Here is an 18,186-nt window from a genome sequence, read left to right as displayed (position 1 = left end):
AATGAGCAGCGTCTTCTCCAACAGTCAAACAGCACTGAATTAACCTGTCAGCAGCAGTACACACTGTGTTCGTTGTGTCCCCTTGTGGCGAAATGTTGTTACTACATCGTTTACTCATTAACAGTCCACAGGGAGAAGTCGAGCTATAACCAACTTCTAAAAGGTTAGCAGTGAAATGGAATGAAGTCAAATAAATTAAAGAAAGAGAGAGGGGGTCATCTCTATTCTCTCACATTAAGATCCCCACTCTTCAGAGCCCGCATAGGGGTGTAGGGCTGGATCAGTTCTCTAATGTAGGAGGGAGCTTGTCCTTGCAGGGCCCTGAAAACCCAAACCAAAATTTTAAACTTAAGCCTAAAAGACACAGGCAGCCAATGAAGTTCCTTTAGGATGGGGGATATGTGAAACCTCCTATTTGTGCGCATCAGGATTCTAGCAGCAGAGATAAAACTCCTTTGATATAAATTAAAGCAGAGACTTGAAGCTAGGCCTTCTCATCTAACCTCAGTGCCTGAACGCACAAATGTTTGAAAGAATGGTCATGGATGGTCAAACCTTCCTAGAAGAGTTGAAGCTGTTATACCTGCAAATGTTAGATCAGGTGGACCAATGCTATTGTAAATTCTGCGGATTAAAATAAACATTTTTAGAGGAAGATCTCTCAATAATTGGGGGCATCCTTGTACGTCAATGGTTTATTATTACATTGTTTGTAACCACGGGTAAGTTTCTTGTTGTGTTTCCCACATTTAGGGAGTGCCTGGTCCACCTGGTGATGTGGGACCTGAAGGTGTGATGGGTAAAAAGGTGAGTGCAGCTTGCTCCTTTCGTAAACCAGCTGCTGAGAACTAAAATACTGAATGTAACCAACATTTCTAATTCCAGGTAGCCTGTGTATTTACTCCCTGAAACAGTTCTTGTTCCATATTGGTTTGTCCATTATTCACCATTACAAAACTCCCTGTGGAGCAGCTCTAAATGGTGCCAGCTCAGCTGGGCTATAAAGACTTAAATCATGTTGTTCTAACTTTCTTAGAGACAAGAACGTTGTCTGGAGACACGCAGTTGGGGTCCTGCTTCTTGTCAGGACCTTGTTATTAAGAAAAAAGGACTAAAATTAAAATAGAGTGTGTCTATTTCTTTTTCAAGGGAAGTTAGTCTCGTTCCCATCTTGTCAGATGACAGTTGAGACCTCTTCTGTGTCAGCTCTTACCTCCCAGCTTACCCCTTTTCTGTCCCTTTCCAAAGCTCAACGGACCTCTCCATGAATGCACGTTGCCAATTATCCTTCTGCAATCGACACCGGTGCACTATCTAATCCAATGACAAACATAAAATCTTATTTTACATCAGTGAAGGACAATAAGCCGACTCATGATTGAGTTTAACCGTAGAACGTTCCCTTTTCACAGTCTATAACTAATTGGCTTTTATTTACTCTTTAACTGTGCATTTTGTCCTTTTATTCCACATAACCAGAGCCCTGCATTCTGACTGGGATCTCACAGGTCCCACAGGACCAAATGGCTGGTTGTACTGCTTCTTCAGGTGGATATGGGTGGTCGTAGGACTGCTGCTGGCAGCTAAGAATAGACTGTGGGTCCCGAGACTGTTGGCAGAGAGGTGAATGTAACTTATGTTAGTACCAGAGCCCCTGCATTGGGACTGGGGTCTCACAAGATGCCAACACAAATTCTATGGATACTGGAGTGTGTAAAACAAAATCAGAAGATGAGAAGCTTCTTCTTCTGAAATAAAACCGTGCATATAGACAAATGTGTAGTGATGTGACGTTCACGAACAAATCAGACCTTTTGAACGGGTTTTCAAAGTGAGCGATGAGAGCAGAGTCCCTGTACAGAGCTGTTTATCTCGTCTTCCAGTAACAAACCTCCCCGGAAGTCGGTAAAGCGCACCTAAAGGACGTCGGAGGAATGCTACCCAACCATCGTGCGGGTTCACGGGCACCGGAGGAACACGCCCCCCCCCCCCCCCCCCCCGCCCCTCTCTTGGCTTTGCTTTGTTTAAGGGAGCCAGTCTTTTGAGCGGCTCTTTGACGTAAACAACCGAACAATGAACGGCTCCCATGAAAGAGCCATAAATCCCATCACTACAAATTTAATCGTAAATCACTTTTGTTTGTTAAATTAATCACTTGTTCTGTAGAAGCGGCGGGGTTGGATACAAATGTTCTTGGAGTCTGTCGGAATAACAGAAACAGACTGCGGGAGCAGCCACTAATGGCCAGAAAGGATTTGAGAACGGTATTTATAAAATAATAGAATAGAAAATGGTTAAGGTTATGAGGAGTGTTGGGAAAGTTTGTTTAACAAAAGAACTAGTTCAAAGTTCAGTTCATACATTTTAAAATGAACTAGTTCGTTTCTTAGTTCATAATTAAAAAAAAATTTGAACTAAGTTCACTGTTCCAAAAACTAACTAGTTCATAGTTCTTTTTTCTCATATATATATATATATATATATATATATATATATATATATATATATATATATATATATATATATATATATATATATATATATAATGAGAAAAAAGAACTATGAACTAGTTAGATTTTCGGAACAGTGAACTTATATGGCACCCGTTCAGTCCACACTCAAACCCAGCTGCAGTTTTTGCCCTACAGTATATTCTCAATAACATGACGAAAACATTATTTTTTTTTTAGTGGGAAATAATTAAACAATCTTAGGAAGCAGGCTGAGGTAGCAAACTCAAAGTGTAAAACATTGAAAAATGTATTATATTTCAGTCCCGTTTAAAATTTTTAGTGAACTTTGACTCTTGCACACAGCATAGATGTAGAAGAGTAGACGCCGCACCAACCGCTACTGCCTATGTTTGGCCGCATTGACGGGTTCTACTTTTTATAAACTCTATGGTTAACAGGATGTTTTAGCTAGGCTTTAGCTCCGGAAAAGCTCCGTGGAGATCTGGAGCTAGAACGGTGAAAGAATGCGTTCATAAACCCGTTCACGCACACCAGGACGAACGCACTCACTTTTACGTTCGTCAGGCAAAATACGAACGAGTTCAGTTCACGTTCACAAAAAAAAAAAACCCGAACGAATTCACGAACGACCGTTCAATATACGCGATCGGGCACAACACTGGTTAAGAGTGCACACAACACTCTAGGAAGCATTCTTTTGGCTCCTTATTTTGTATTCAGATTACTTTGATAGAGTAACAAGGATTTATACAATTCTACGAACATCTTACCTGCTCATTTTGGGTGATTTCAAGTTTGCTGCAACAGCTCATCGACACATCTTTTCTGGGACAAACCTTTAGAATGGATATCTTTCATTTTGTCTTTGCAAGGGCCGTTTGTTATAATCCAATAACTAGGGTAATTATTCTGACGTTCATTTTTTACATTCTTGCAGCTGTCGACAGTGATTAACCACCCTAAAAGTTCAGCACATTCAGACATTCCTTCCACCAGACCTTAGGCTAACATCTATGTGTAGCCTTCACGAAAAACCACATCCACTGTTCTCTCATTTTTTTGTTGCGATGATTTCATCTCTGCTTTGATACACCAGATTAGACAGACACCAACATGAATAAAATAACCTGCTGACAGAAAAACTGCTTGTTCACACAGAGAATAAAACTAATCATTAGCACAACACAAGGAAGTGTATTAGGCAAAACCTCTGATGATAGACTGTCCTCAGAGCACCAGTCAAGACATCAGCGCCTGCCCTAAGAGTGAAGAATGGAAAGTATGTGAAAGACACGGACATGAGTAAAACAAAAGGCCATCCTGATTAACAATTAGAAGGAAACCTAGAACAATTTGGGAAGGTTCTGCTGCAATTACGTATGGGTGAAACGGTGAAATCGTACTGAATTTGAAGAAAGAAATGTTGTGTAATAGCGGAGTGACTGTGGTCCAAACTTCTGTGTCCTGTCAAAAACATGGAACAGGTCATGTTTTTGCTGTGGCTGCTCTGGGAACTGGTTCCCCGTAAAAGCAGGTATTTAATATTTGGCCGTGTCGTTGAGTCCTGCGCCAACCCTTTGATCTTGAGTCTTTGTACAAATTCAACACATTTTTATGGTGTTCTCCATTTTCAACCCTATTGGATTCTCATCCAAACTTCAAAGCTCCAACGCCAGATGTTCAGTGCTGTGATAAAGCTTAGTCCAGATTTCTTTAGTTTATTTAGTTTATTTCTTTAGTTTTAGATAACGACACAGCAGGAATGGTCTGTTTAAGGTCAAAGGTCAGACATTCTCCTTCAGGCTGTTCTGCTAGAGAGAATAATTCATGGTTTCATCCGTTACAGCAAGTGGTCCAGGTCCTGAAGCAGCAGAGCAGTCCCAGATCATCACACTACCACCACAATGTTTAACTGTTGCTGTGATCTTGTTTTAGTGTTAATTTGACTCCAAATGGAACGGGACACAAGCCTGCCAGTGAGTTCTGATGTTGTCTCAGTCCAAAAAATGCTGTTTTGGTAATGAAAGGACAGGCCTTAGTGGTTTGGGTCCTGGAAACTCTCCTATGGAGAGTATAACCCCTTACCTTCTGGTCTTTTACTGATTGTTAAAGAGCAAGTCACCCTCAAATGAACTTTTTTTGCTGATAAGCTGTATAAATGAGTGTCTAATCGTGCTGTAGACACATGTAGTCAATAATTAGGCACTTCAGTGCATCTTGGTCACTCCTCACCCCTGCCACATGGACCTCAAGGGATAAACCATCAACCCTTCTCAATGGTCAACTTTCCTCGCGGGGTCACCCATAAAGACAGTGGGAGGGTTAAGAAAATCATGGTTTGAGATTTCCTAATGGCTAAGATGTACACTATGATGTTAGCTGGTACATTATGATGTCACAATGTCTTTGTGAGCCAGTAACAACAAAGTCAGGTCATCATCAGTCCGTGATTTCATAGCCTCCTTTAGCTTCCTCAGACTAGTGTAGGCCGTGGCGATGATTTAGCTTTTTCTTCACCTCAAAAGCACAACTGTCTTACTTTCACTTCCAGGCTAATAATAATATTGTCCAGTGTGTTCCCCACCTCTTGGACTAAACAGGATCCTGCTTCCCTACTGAGAAAAGACAGTTAAAGAGCAAGTCACCCCCAAATCAACTTCCTTTTTTACTGATAAACTGTATAAATGAGTGTCTTATCGTGCTGTAGACATATGCAGTCAATAATTTGGCACTTTAGTGCATCTTAGTAAAAAATTTTAATATTCTGTCTAAAACTGTCAGCGTTGCCCCGTCTTCAATTAAAAACTCTGCACGACATTTGAATCTAAATCCACCATTCCTATTGGTGAACAGGTACCCTATGATGTTAGCTGGTACCATATGATGTCACAATGCTGCTGTGAGCTTTTGTGTGTGTGTGTGTGTGTTTGTTTGTTAGCGGCTCCGCCCTCTCATTCTGCCAGGCAACACCTCCTTGTGGTGCATTTTTCAAACAGGAAACGAGAATGGAGTTAGACTCTGGTAGGGGGTGACTTGCTCTTTAAGAAGATGAGTGGTAGTAATTTTTTCTGGTTGTGGTTGCTGAAACTGGACGCAGCTCTCCAAATAATGTGGATTGTCTCTGTTAATTTATGATGTAACAACGGGCCAGTTACCTCAAGAACTGACCTTTTTCTTTCAGTCAGATGTTTCAAACACTTATTTTCTGGTATAGATTCTGTAAAATAGGGCAGCGTGAATGTGGCAGAATCAACAACACAAACATATCGAGTGGTACCTGTGGAGAAGCAGGACTAAAACAAACAATATACCGCTGCAAACGAGACATATGGCCTGATCCCGAGTTTTCCTCAGAATAACTTAGTCAATAGCACACACTCACGACACTGACATTTAAAACACTTGGACTGAAATCATCCAACTCTGGCATAAATAACACCACAAATGTCAAGCATCTCTACGAACTCATAACACCGAGCAGAGAATGTACAGTCAAACATTTATTTGTGAGTTACGATTCATTTCCAGCGTGACATTTGCGACTCCGCTGATGTAGCTCGTCTGTTATTAACATGTCAACTTATTTGTCTATTACTCTGTCTTTAGCCTCCTCTCCCGTGTTATACCTGCCAATTCTGCCATAAGCGCACACTCCCCCGCACCAATCGGTCCCCTCCTAATTATTTTAGAAGAATGTGGGTGTTAATAGTCTGGCTGTCATCCTTTATCACCTGGAAAGCACAGTAACGTCTGTCTGCTGTTAAGCATTGTTCTAACTTGCTTGAAAGGGCAAAGGAAAGGAAAAACAAGTGTGGTGGTATGCACCCTCTAGAATCTCCACGCCCCCTTTATTACACCTTCCGTGTGGCCCCTCGCTGAACACCTCAGCCGTTCTTCATGATGGAAACAAACGCACGCTCTTCTACACTGTAAACCCAAAAGTTCAAAATAATCAAATATATTGAGTAGATAAAACTCATAATAAAAAATGTTTTAAACTCAAATGTGTTGAGCTTGTTCAACCTTTTCCTTGTTTTAAGTACATTGATCTCAAACGTTTTAATTAATCTGAACTATTTATTTTTTTTAAGTAAACGTAACTTTAATTAATCAACAAAGGACAACTTAACTTTAATGAGTAATATTAACCAAAAAATTATTGATTTATTATTTTATGTTTCTATGTTATTCCATTCATCTTTACGTATTTTTTTTTAAATTGTGGATTTCCAGGAAAAACAACCACAAACTAGCAATTTTGATGGATTGCAGGAACAATAAACAACTGCTGGGCGTGGTGCATTGTGGGTAGAAATATTTTCAGTTATTTTGCTCTATTTTGGGGTGTTTATGCATGTTCATTGTGGAGGATTGTTGTTCTCAGTTATTATTTCATTCAGTGTTGCAGATGTGGTGTTACTTTTTGTATCATGTTGGCCCCATAAGTGAGGAGGTTGGTCAAAGTAATGCTGTACGGCTGTGCTGTCCCATTGTTATTATTACTGTGGTTGTTCACACCAGATACTCTTGACTTGACTTTGAGTGTTCCACTTTCATTGGCTGTTAGCATCTAGGGGTGTGTGAGTCATGATCTGGTGTCAGTTACTGCCTTCACCAGCCTGCCACATTGTCACTTTTAAGTAAATTCAGCTTATTTGGGTTAGGGTTCAATAGGTCCATTTAGAGTTCATATAAGTTATAATATTTAATTTAGTAAAAACATGTAATAAAGTTCAAATAAAATAAAATATGCAAGTTTAGTGAAATAAAACTTTGTAAGTTGCTTAAGTGCTAAGTTATAGGTTGGAGGTAGTTAAATGCTTTAATTTTATTCAGGTCATATTTTTTAGGTTATGGTAAACATAGTTTTTAGATAAGTTAACAAAAATTATTAGGTAATCAGTTTCCTCATAAATTTAGAGTTCAGTGAACTTATTCGGGATTACAGTGTAGTTATTAGATCCTCACACAAAGACATTTAGTGAACATTAGCAGCTTGGTGTCAGTGGAACGTTGGTCCTGTTGTCACCAACAGACTCTAATGCTTCACCGTGCCTGTAAGTGCATCGCTGCTGATTATCAAGCCTATACACAATTTCTGCTCTCATCGGTCTTTTTATAGGGGGAAAGGGGACTTCCTGGGCCACCTGGAATCCAAGGAGAAACCGGGATCGGCCTTCCGGGACCCAAGGTAAAGTCTGCCACCCTGCTGTTTAGGGAAATTGTGTTATGAGAACATAACAACCTACCTTTGTGTCTCTCCCCTTGATGTCTCGCTCACTGCAGGGGGATGTCGGTTTCCAGGGGCAACCGGGCCCTCCTGGTCCTACAGGAATAGGAGAACCTGGAGCACCGGTGAGTGGCGGCAGCGCAATAGAAGTGGGCGGCTTTACTCTGTCCTCCCGCTGTTTCTGACCTGATTTGTGTGTCAGGGTTGTCACCGCAGCAAGAGCAGCAATTTCCCCCAAAAGGCCTCTGAAGACGTTGTGTTTGGTTTGGGTTAGTGCTGCTGTCTCCACCTTAGCACAAAGGTCAGCAGACGAGGAACCAAAACCTGACCCACTTTTATATGGGCCAAACATTTACGCCTAAAGAACTAGGACAGGTCCTCTATTCTCTCTTCGGCTCATTAAAATCTAAGGTCCTGCTCATAAACAAATAAACAATACCACAAATTTACAGATAGTGATTGGTCATTGGTCGGTTCCTGTGCTTTGCACGGTACCTGCTGTCTCACTGGGCTGTGACTGTTAGTAACTAGGTAGAGATATTGGTACGTTTGGACTAATTTGAGAATTTTCATGTATGGCAGTGAGGAATATGATAATACTTCAAACAAATTGTGCTGTTTGTCTTTTAATTTAGACTTAAAGGCTCAATACAATTTCCCTTATGTCATTAGCAAGTCAGTCACTAACTTCTTCCAAAGTTTTCCCACAGTCGATCAGAGAGGAAACTGGAAACATCCGAATATGGTGCAAAAGTCTGTTCATGTCAGTAATCCAGCGTAGACTGAGAGACCATCTAAAGGCTGAAGAACACTGCAGGTGTTTTGGATTCATCAGCTGATTCGTGGTGACACTTTGAGTCCAGGAAATTGAACCTTTTAAGTAAATAAGTAAAACTTTATTTAAATAGCACTTTTCACAGATAAAATCACAAAGTGCTTCACGACACACATAAAAAGGCAAACCAGGACAGGAGCACAAGGTCAACTCACATAAAAGCTTGTCTAAATAAAAGTGTCTTCAGCTGCTTTTTAAAAGAATCAACCGAGTCGGTCACACGAAGAAACAAGGGCAGGGCGTTCCAAAGTCTGGGGGCTACAGCGTGAAAGGACAGGCCCCCTCTAGTTTTAAATCTGGTCTTAGGGACCTTCAGTAGGTTCTGACCCGAGGACCGTAGTGTGCAGCCAGAAGAGTGAGGGATTAAAAGGTCTGATAAATATTGTGGAGCTTGTCCATTAACAGCTCTAAAAGTCAAAACTAAAATTTTAAAATCAATTCTAAACTCGACCGGTAGCCGACGTAAAGAAGATAAAACTGGTGTTATGTGAGCCCTTCTATTGGTTCCTGTTAAAAGCCTTGCTGCAGCGTTCTGGACCAACTGGAGACGACTGACATGATTTGTTAAAACAAGTAAAGATAGAATTACAATCATCTAAACGAGAAGAAATAAAAGCATGGTTAATCATCTCCAAGTCCGATTTTGAAGTAAAAGCTCTCAATTTGGAAATGTTTTGCAAATGATAAAAGCAGTTCTTTACTAAATGTTTTGAGTGGCAGCTCAAAGACATGGACTGGTCAAAAAGAACACCAAGGTTTCTGAGACTGGTCTGGACTGAGGAGCTCAGGAAACCGAGGTGTTGTCTGATTAAAAGCACTTTCTGTTCGGGAGCGATGATCAGTGTTTCGGTCTTGCTTGAGTTCAACTGAAGACAGCTACTGGCTAGCCAGTCCTTAATACGCTCAACGCAATCAAGTAGATCAGCTAGCTTGTTAAACTCTGTGTCCTTGAAAGAGCAGTACAGTTGAATGTCATCCGCATATATATACGGAGCAGCAGGTCTGAGATTTTGAATGTGCTTCCATAAACTGTAAGCCGTAATCATCACAGTTATAACAAATAAAGAGTTACAAATCTGCGTTTACATGGAATGAGTCCATCTCACACATTAGTTTCACCTTTTAAGTTGGACTGATGACCAAAATGAACTCTTGCACCATATTCTTATTTTTCCTGTTTCACCTGCAAACAGGCTGTGCCTTGCCTAGCCGTTAGCTTGTCAGTCTGCATAATCTTTATTTCACCAAGTTGAGGTCATTTACAGTTTTTTAACAGAAACCTGAAAACTAACATTGAAATCCAGTTTTAGCGATAGAGTTGCTCAGGATGAGCTTCCTCTAAAGGTTAGGAGCGTTGTGTGTTCTCTTCAGGGACCCCAAGGGCCGCAAGGAGTCCAAGGAGGGAGAGGACCGACAGGAGAAGGCCTCCCCGGGCCGAAGGTGAGTGGGTCTTTATGCCTTTTATGTCCAAAGCTGTTGGGACAAACCAGTACTTCCTGAAACTTTTCCTCTCAAACCACTTCAAAGCTTCACCCTTTTGACCCTGTTTTTATGCGATCTTCGTGACTCCGCCCACCCCCACTCCGACCTGGGCCAAGGTCCAATCTGAGCTCCTGATTCTGGGTCACCGCAACGGAAAATTGACAACGTGTTTGGGAGGATAAAAGATGACGGTTACTGCGTTGCAGCGTACTGATCAACCCCGCTAGAGGAGATGAGAGCATCTCAGCGCCGAGTCCGTACAGGGAGAGAGAAAACATCCAGGACACCTCCACACTTCAGACACTGATTCAGTGAGAGGAAAATAATAGTCCGTTACAATACCAGCGTTGGTTTGTGCAAACCACAGAAGCCCACTCTCACCGACCTCAGCTGAAGAGTAAAAGCCCAAACTTGTGAGAAAAGATAACCTAGATGAGGCTTCTGAATCCCCGTTACCTCCAAGTTCCTGGTTCCGTTCTTACTATTGATCATAAAGCTAAAGAACATGGAGACATGATGGGCACAGCCATCCTTTAATTATCCCAAAGGCTAAAAGTCAGCTTCACCACTTTTGATGTTGTGTAATTGAACACTTTGATTAATTAAATGCCCAAAAATCTGCCCCAGAGCTACAGCTCCTATAACTGACACCACAAACCAAACCGGCACAGAACTCATCATTCATAAACGCATCGTGGTCGCGGTTGGACGAGTTGGAGACGTGTCTTCAGGCCATGGCGTGTCGCGATTGGACGAGTTGGAGACGTGTCTTCAGGCCATGGCGTGTGTAATTACTTTTTGGCTTGTCTGCAATATTTACGGAGCAGCAGGTAGAGTTCAGGTGATGTTTTTTATTTACACTTGCTAGGGACTGTCATCTAATTCATCACTCCCTTGGAGAAGTAGCAGTTTCCTCCATAACACAGGAGAAGGTGTTTCACCCCGCTGCTGTAGATTAGCCTCCAGGGTGCCATTTTTCTCTCTCTCTCTTCTTTTCTTAGCAGCGTAGACTCACAGCTGGCGTTGGCGCTCTAAAGCAGCGTTCCTCGCCTGACGTGTCCTGACAAGCTCCAGATTCACAGGAGTGCAGCGGCAGTGCAACCCTCTCTTCCACGTCATTAGCACCTCTGCTTGGTGTGCTCAGATCTGAGGGTTGTGACAATAAATCCAAACTTCTGGAAGCCAGCATGCAAATGCAGCATTGCTATGCTAATGAATGGACATCTGTGTGTGATACTGTATCTGTGTCCTTGGATGACCTTGAAGTGCCGGTTTAAATCTCTCAGAGTGGTGTGTGTGTGTGTGTGTGGGTGGAAGTGGGGGTGGTGGTACACGTACATTGCAATGGTGGCCAACAGCCTCACGAGCTACGCAATTGTTTGGGTTTGGAAAGTTTGTCGATTGAATGTTTTGGACCTTTTTGTTGGATGCTTCTAAGGGTACTAAAGAGAAATTTTGAGCATTTTATTACTTTTTAAGGCTTCAATGAAGTTGATGCATTGAGTTAGTCTGTGGAGATTTGGCTCAGCTGATGACATCCCCTTTTTATACGAATGCTTGAAGTTTGCCATTGTGTTTGTATGGACCGTATTTAGCTATTTTGGCCTTCTGATGCGGTGCTCCATCCTATTGAAAAGGCTTCACCATGTTCTTGGATGGGTGGAGTTCCTCTGGGAGGATGTTTAGTTACCATTTGTTGTTCATTGCTTGTTTTTACTTTGGTCAGGACACTGATGGGAGCTCTCACCTTTTCTTCCCCAGACACTTTTCTTCTAGATGCCATCAGAGAAAATAATTTTCTCTCCCAGTTCTCAGCTGTATAATATCATGACCTTGAAGCTTGGTTTATGCTTGACGCATCCGCGAGGTTCGCACGGCTCCGCGCGGCAAAATTGTGTCATCTTAACAACCACGCCCCTCCACCGCGCCTCCGCACGGCCCAAACTTTCCGCACCGCGCACCTAGGAAATCTTCTAACCACGCGGACGGTCGGACGCGGAAAAACATGGCGGACTGGCAGGAACTAGTATGGCAGAGGTTCGTAAATACAGACATTTGTATGATTCAGCTCTCAAAAATCACCGTGATCAACATGTTGTTAATAATTCTTGGAGAGAAATAGCTCGCACTGTCGGAAAAGACAAGGACGCTGTTAAAAAATGCTGGAATGCCATGTTGTAAACAACAGTAATTTTTACTTCTACTATGGTGTAGTGTTGGATGCATGCCGTAGAGCTCCATGCTGCCCCCTACAGTTTTGGAGAATATTGGCTCACCGCAGAGACAAGCCGCATGAACCATAAACGCTGCGAGTTGTGAAGCGCGTTCCATCCGCGAGCCGCATCACCAAACGGAAAGTAAATGTGTCAAGCATAAACCAAGCTTTAGAAGAACGTCAGTCTGTCCCCGATGTTTTCTTGGACAGAAGAAGTGGTATGAGTGTCTGCACTGTGGCTTGGAGGTTGCTGGTTCAAATCCATGGTTGGGTCCCAAAGACTTTGAAAATGGGTCCAAAATCATCCCTACTTGACACTCAAAATTAAGGGGTTTGATTGGGGGTGGGGGGGTGGGGGTGGGGGGTTAAACCACCAAATGTTTCCCGATCGCAGCCACGTCTACGAGATGGGTCAGATGTGGAGAACGAATTTCACCGCATACCAGTGTGTGTGACAACTAATGAGATTTCTTGACACCAGATCATTCTTCAAAGTCTTCACACTCTGTCTGCTGCCATTTGTCAGCATCTGCTAAGCTGGTTCAGATTTCTTGCGTACCCTGAACTCTGCGTTTATTCTTTTTTGATCCACTTGGAGGCTAAAGTAGAGTAAAAGAGGCCAAATTAGTGTTCATAAAACACTTTGAGAAATCGCACCATTGAAGCCTGAAAGTGTTTTATGAACACAGCTTATGTTTACTTATCCATTAAAGAGGGAGCACGAGTGTTTTACTGCCATCTAGTGGCAAAGTGCCAGACTGCAACCATCAAATCAACTAGTCAGCTATAGGTTAAGCAAAAACATGGCAATGCAACCCAACAGAGTCAATGGAAGGAGATGTGTGCAACTTCTCATTTCTCAGCTTGCATACATCAAGCTCATATCATTGCAATACACCGCAACAAATTAATCTGGGGAGATTTACAAAAGAGGAGGTAACAATATGAAAAAGTCAAACAAAATGAGAAACTCATGCTAGCAAATAGCCTTAAAATAAAGTGAAACATGTATCTAATGCATGCCACATTGGCTTCATTTAAACGTATAACACAAAAACATTCAATCACATGCAGGTCCTGTTTTCTTTCTATTTTATTTTGCTAAAGCATTTAAAAATTAAGTTCTTATATTTAAGATGGATGAAATAAAAAAAAACGTGAAACCAAAGCAAGACGGCTAAAATCACAAATACAAAGGAATCTGGGGCACGACGGCTGAAAACCTTCAACAATGTATTGCGAGGGTGCTGATGAAAAGAGATGGGGAGGCTAATTAGTAGTTTAGACCAGGTGTGAGGGGAGCAGAAAGCATAAACTGAGACATAAAACATGAAAGGGCAAGAAGCCATAAATATCCCAGAGGAGAAAGAAAAAGAAAAATGGATGAAAATTGGAAAAATTCATAAACTATGACATCATAAAGCTGCAAAACATACTAAACTTTACATTTAAGTATTTTAAACTTATTTTTTACAAAGATTTTATCTTGTTACACTTTTTTTTTAAGAATGAAGAAAATCTGCTTAATTTTTTGCCTGTTTCAGTTGTTATTTTACGTCTAAGGCTGATTCTTAAAAAAACAGGCCATAATGCATCAACTGCATTGATAAACAGACATTTTAAAGCTAAATGAAGCTGATAATAAATTCAGACCTGTTCTGAAACTCATTGTGTCACTAAGAAACAAGCGGGGGATGGGGAAACTTTCCCATGATATAAATACTGCCTGATTTTAATATCTCATTTAAAATATACATTAACAAGTCAGTCAGCGCCAAGATCAAGTTCCTCCTACACACCAGAGGGTGTGGGTGGGGTGCTTTGGAGGTTTATAGTTAGATCGAGTAATGTTATATTTCAGATTTACATCCCTGACCCGTTGTTACCAAAAGGCTCTTCAATTAAATTCACCACCATAGTGTCCTCGTTTTCCTAATATTCCTGTTAAAAAGATACTCTAACCCTAAAGCAGTTTATGTTATAGAAAAAAAATCACAATCAAATTTCTTTTAAAAATTAACATTTGAGGTTTTCCAGATTGGAGTACAAATACATACAAACTACAAACTCGTACTCCACATCTAGGTCCCTAGACTTATGCAAACAGAAGGTAAAACAGTATATCATGGTGTAATATTTAAACAAATTTTTGCATTTAATCTAAAATGTGTAAGAAGTAACGAGAACCAAGATCAACAAAGATGTTAAAGCTGCTGTCAGTTGGTCATTAGGGTCACCGTGGTAACCATACAGATTGACAGTGGTCCTAAAAGTCGCACTAGCTAAAGAACAGTAAGTAAGTTTCAAACAATGTGAATATGATATATGTGTGTATCATGTGAAAAATACTTGTTTTGAAATAGTTCCTTAACCATGTCACAAGCATGCGGAAGGCACGTGTTTATTTTCACATGTCTGTTTTTTATGTAGGAGATGTGACAGAATAAAAAAGAAAGCCACTTCATTTTTACGTTTTGAAGAGAAATGTCTGAGCACAGCGGAAATCCGTGAGAGTTAGGGGTGGCGCCATCTGACTCGGTTGACTTTTGAGAGAAAACCCATAAGTCTTAAAGAGACATGGTGTATTTTTATAGTTAATCTTTGGAAATATCCATGAAAATGTTGTTAGAAATGAAAGTTCTGTGCTCACCCTGCCCTTTTATTTTGTGTTGCTGGTTTGACGTGAGCGCGCTCCACACTTTCCGAACCCGAACCTGCGTTTAGTCCCGCCCCCTGCTTTATCCACAGTTTATACAAACGTCCAATCTCAATACTCGCACTTGCACCCTTGCGCCTTTCATTTGCGCGTTCCTGGGCAGGGGTGCGAGTGCGTAGGGTGTCCCGATTCTCAAGTGCGGAAGTTGACCACGCCCCCATTACACCCGTAATCTGCACTTCACCCAAGTCCGCAGCGATGCGGACCTCGGGCAAGGGAAGTACCCACAAGTCATTGCTGCGGGAGAAAAGGTTCAAGTTCCTTTTCTAAAAATATGTATTTTCTAATGAAATTAGTTCCTTTTAGGGCGATTATTTGATGCTCTGAAAGTTTTAGACAAAGCAGCAATGAAGTAAAAATTTCTTTCAAATAATTGCTTTGTTGTTTGTTTGAAAGTTGTTGATAAAGGTTTTTGAAAAAAAGTTTCACAGCGACCAGCATCCCGGCATAAGTTGCGATCGATGACGCAACGCTCCTTGTCTCAATTCAGCAATTATTTGCACACTTGTGTACTACGCAGTCAAACCCTACTGCGCACTTTCTCCAAGTGCACTTGGCTGAAGACCGCAGGGCGCAGTGCGAGTATTGAGATTGGGCCAAATATTAAACTCAAAACGGGAGACTGTTAATAAGGCGGGACACAAACTTTTTTCCTCTACTTCGGACTGTCTCTCAAAATAAAGTGAAATTTAAATGTTTCATGATATTTGAATACATTTCAAACTACGATTATGGTTAGCATAAGTGCTTAAATATAGGCTATATATTTTACACTTTACATTATTTAAAAATAGTGCAAAGGGATACGATTTGTTATGGTTGGACTTTTATGTTGAAGGGGATGTTCTTGGCCGGTTGTGTGGAGAGTTCCGGTTCGATTGTTTAGAAAGAGAAAACAAGCTAGTTTGAACGGAGATCGTTAACGTTGTTTTTCCTGGAGTTAAGGCGCGGGTTGTGGCCAAAGGTAACCCGGAATAAAGATCCGAAACAGAAAGTACAAGTTGGAGTCGTTACAATATTTAAAAAAAAAAAAATCAACAAAAATGTATTCTATAGATGCGGCAGCTTTTATTTTGCCATCGCGGTGCAACATGATCAATTAGTGTAGACTTTTATTTTGACAAACGTAGCACAGAAAATAACATATTTTGATGCCCATTCTGATTGGTTAGTGAAAAGCTACAGTAAACCCCTTAAGGCGTTTCTGTAGCCCAAGCACAAATGCACCGCAGCTAGCTGGACCCTGCTCAGTTTTAAATGCCATTTCATGCTAATTGTAAAGCACATTGAATTGCCCCTGCGTTTGAAATGTGCTTTATAAATGAAGCTGCCTTGCCTTGCTGCCTATCTGTTGGCCAAATGGCATTGCCGTAGTATGATGATGTCATTGGCAGGCGCAGGACCCCGGGCAGGTCTGGAAATTACAGCACCAGAAAACTACAATCGGCATTGTATTCTCTCGATGGAAATAACTGAAGGACCATCAAAGTCTGAGAAATCACGTAGAGGTCGCATACCAAAATGTTTTTTTTTAACTAGCGACAGTCACGGCGATATGGGGTAAAACTCCCTTGCAATGTATGTACTGCCCTCTAGTGCCAGGAAACTACACTGCCACTTTAAAGGAATGGGAGTATCACAAGAAAAAGAACAATAATACCAACGTATAAATTGTACAAGACGTGTAAATTTTGTTGGAACAAGAAGTGTTTGGGGAAATAGTTGGAAGTTCAAATAGTCTAAGCCAGGGGTGTCAAACATGCGGCCCGCGGGCCGAATCCGGCCCGCAAGCGGGTTAAATCCGGCCCGCGAGATGGTTGTGTAAACTTTATTTACATACTTTACAACGTAGAGTGAAAATAAACTTATCATTGTGAGCAAGTTTTCTCTAACAAGTATAAAGAAAACAAAGCTGTGCTCAAGGCTCACACAAGAACTTGAATCACATCCTGAAGTTGGCTGCGACTCAGGATGTGACTTCTGATATTGATGTGCCGGTGAAAGCTAAAAGATGTACAGTAAAATGAGTCAAATATACTTTAAGTGCTGCATGAAACTGATCTTGCCATGTGATCTGTAAGCTCTTTGAATCACTAAGGAATGTTTTTTTTATTTGTTGATTTATTTTTTTTTTTTTCAAGTACACTTCAGGTGTTGTACTTGTACTACACTGTCCTCAGGCTCCAGCCTTGTTTTATATTGATTGTATTAAAACAAAGAAAACAATCTGAAGTTTTTTTTTTTATTTACCGGTCCGGCCCACTTGGGACTAGATTTCCCTCAATGTGGCCCCTGAGCTAAAATGAGTTTGACACCCCTGGTCTAAGCCAAGTCAAATCCCCATTTTGCATCTCTTGAATTGCAGTTTGGAGAGTGTTGTAGCTTTCCAAGTGAAAATCACACAACTTCATTGGTAGTTTAGAGTCAGTGTCTTTATTTTTATCTGTCGAGCCCCTGAGGCTGGTGGATATTCATCATCATAGTCAGAATGAAAAGCCTCCGTACTTTTATTCTTTATCTACTGAGAAAATGACACGATAGATAAGGCACTTGGGTTCTCCCTCAGCATGCGTGTGAATGTGTGTGCACGTGGGTGAATGATTGATTTTGTTGAAAAGCACCTTTGGGGGTTCCTGGACTCTAGAAGGCTCTATATCAAATACAGTCCATTTACCATTTATTTGCATACTAATCAGTCGAATCATCTTTAAATTTCTATTTTTGCTGTCAACCTTACATCTCCTCCCTTTTGGATGCAACTTATTTCCCAAGAACTACTGACAAAGAGGTCCACGCCTTCAAATGTCGCAAAATACCAACTCTCGCACTTACAATGAAGTTGCGACTATGTCCTATATCAATTAACTCCTTCAATGCCATTGACGACAAAAGTCGTCATTTTAAATCCAACCGTTCACTTTATTTTAGGGATGTGAATCTTAGAGCAACTCACGATTTGATTTGATTCGATTCCGATTCTTGGGGTGCTGATTCGATTCAGAATCGATTCTCAATTTAAATCGATTCACAATCAGTATTAAGAGTGTCAGCTCCAGGATTAGCTATTTTGTTGTACAAGTTAGTTAAAGCTATGGGACATTTATGTTTGATTTTAAACTGGTCGTGCTCCAAAAATGCTAATTTACAATGTAAAATAAAGTGATTCTAAAACTGTAAACAGAAGCAATCTTTTGACCAAAAGGCAACATTTATTTTTGCTTACCTTGTAAAATA

The 18,186-nt window shown here is 41.0% G+C and overlaps 1 protein-coding gene across 1 annotated transcript in view; it reads left to right on the top strand.

The window, feature by feature from the left end:
* Positions 1–18,186, top strand: part of LOC107380990 (collagen alpha-1(XXVIII) chain) — a 70,470-nt gene that overhangs the window by 26,890 nt on the left and 25,394 nt on the right. The window contains exons 11-14 of the mRNA XM_015952427.3: positions 754–807; positions 7,597–7,665; positions 7,761–7,829; positions 9,911–9,979. Of these exons, the coding sequence (XP_015807913.1) occupies positions 754–807; positions 7,597–7,665; positions 7,761–7,829; positions 9,911–9,979 (261 nt within the window). The remainder of the gene's footprint in view (positions 1–753; positions 808–7,596; positions 7,666–7,760; positions 7,830–9,910; positions 9,980–18,186) is intronic.

This window comes from Nothobranchius furzeri, chromosome 14, assembly GCF_043380555.1.
Source record: "Nothobranchius furzeri strain GRZ-AD chromosome 14, NfurGRZ-RIMD1, whole genome shotgun sequence".
In the NCBI taxonomy this organism is placed as follows: Eukaryota; Metazoa; Chordata; class Actinopteri; order Cyprinodontiformes; family Nothobranchiidae; genus Nothobranchius; species Nothobranchius furzeri.
Note: the sequence above shows the minus strand (reverse complement) of the source record. Positions and strands in the feature narration are given on the sequence as shown.